At 48.7% G+C, this 618-nt stretch overlaps 1 protein-coding gene across 1 annotated transcript in view; it reads left to right on the top strand.

Annotated features, from left to right (window-relative positions):
- crybg1a (crystallin beta-gamma domain containing 1a) overlaps positions 1 to 618 on the top strand; it is a 31,668-nt gene that overhangs the window by 28,417 nt on the left and 2,633 nt on the right. Inside the window, 1 exon segment of the mRNA XM_025058415.1 lies at positions 222 to 354. Coding sequence (XP_024914183.1) covers positions 222 to 354 — 133 coding nt within the window.

The raw sequence follows: 618 nt of genomic DNA, 5'->3' as shown, positions 1-618 counted from the left end.
CTGTCTCACTCTCTCCTCTCTCTCTCTGTTCTGTAGGAAATGCTGGTCGGATCTTCACGATTCAAGGTGGCGCTCACTCACTGACAACTTGGAAAAGCAAAGGACGAGGAAAGAAAAGGTAAAGTTGACCGGAAACACGGCGTGGATTTAGTTAACGGTTTTACAGATGACACCGTCCGCCGCTCAGTGAGTGTGTGTGTGTGTGTGTGTGTGTGTGGCAGCTGGGTGGCGTACGAGGGCGCTGCGTTCACAGAGAACCTGTACGTCCTGGAGGAGGGGGAGTACCCCAGTCCTGGGTCCATGGGTCTGCTGTCCTCAGCGTCGGTCATCCGCTCCATCCAAACCACTGGACACGTGAGTACGACGACAACAAACATTAGGGACGTCGATAATATCGACCGACCGACATTAGCATAAATATGTAACATCTGTAAGAATCACTATCGGGTTTTCCTCCGATAATGAAAACCCGATAATGCAATATCTGGGTGTCTTTCACCAAATGATGTGCGAACTAAAAAAATAGTTTGGGGGAAAAAAAACGGCTGTATGTGAACGTGAAAGCCACTAGATGGCAGCGTTGCAGCTCATTTTAATAATCAGGTGCCAGAAACTGAA

Source organism: Cynoglossus semilaevis, chromosome 1 (genome assembly GCF_000523025.1).
Source record: "Cynoglossus semilaevis isolate Cse_v1.0 chromosome 1, Cse_v1.0, whole genome shotgun sequence".
Classification (NCBI taxonomy): Eukaryota; Metazoa; Chordata; class Actinopteri; order Pleuronectiformes; family Cynoglossidae; genus Cynoglossus; species Cynoglossus semilaevis.
The sequence above is the reverse complement of the archived record's forward strand: the minus strand, read 5'-3'. Positions and strand labels throughout refer to the sequence as shown.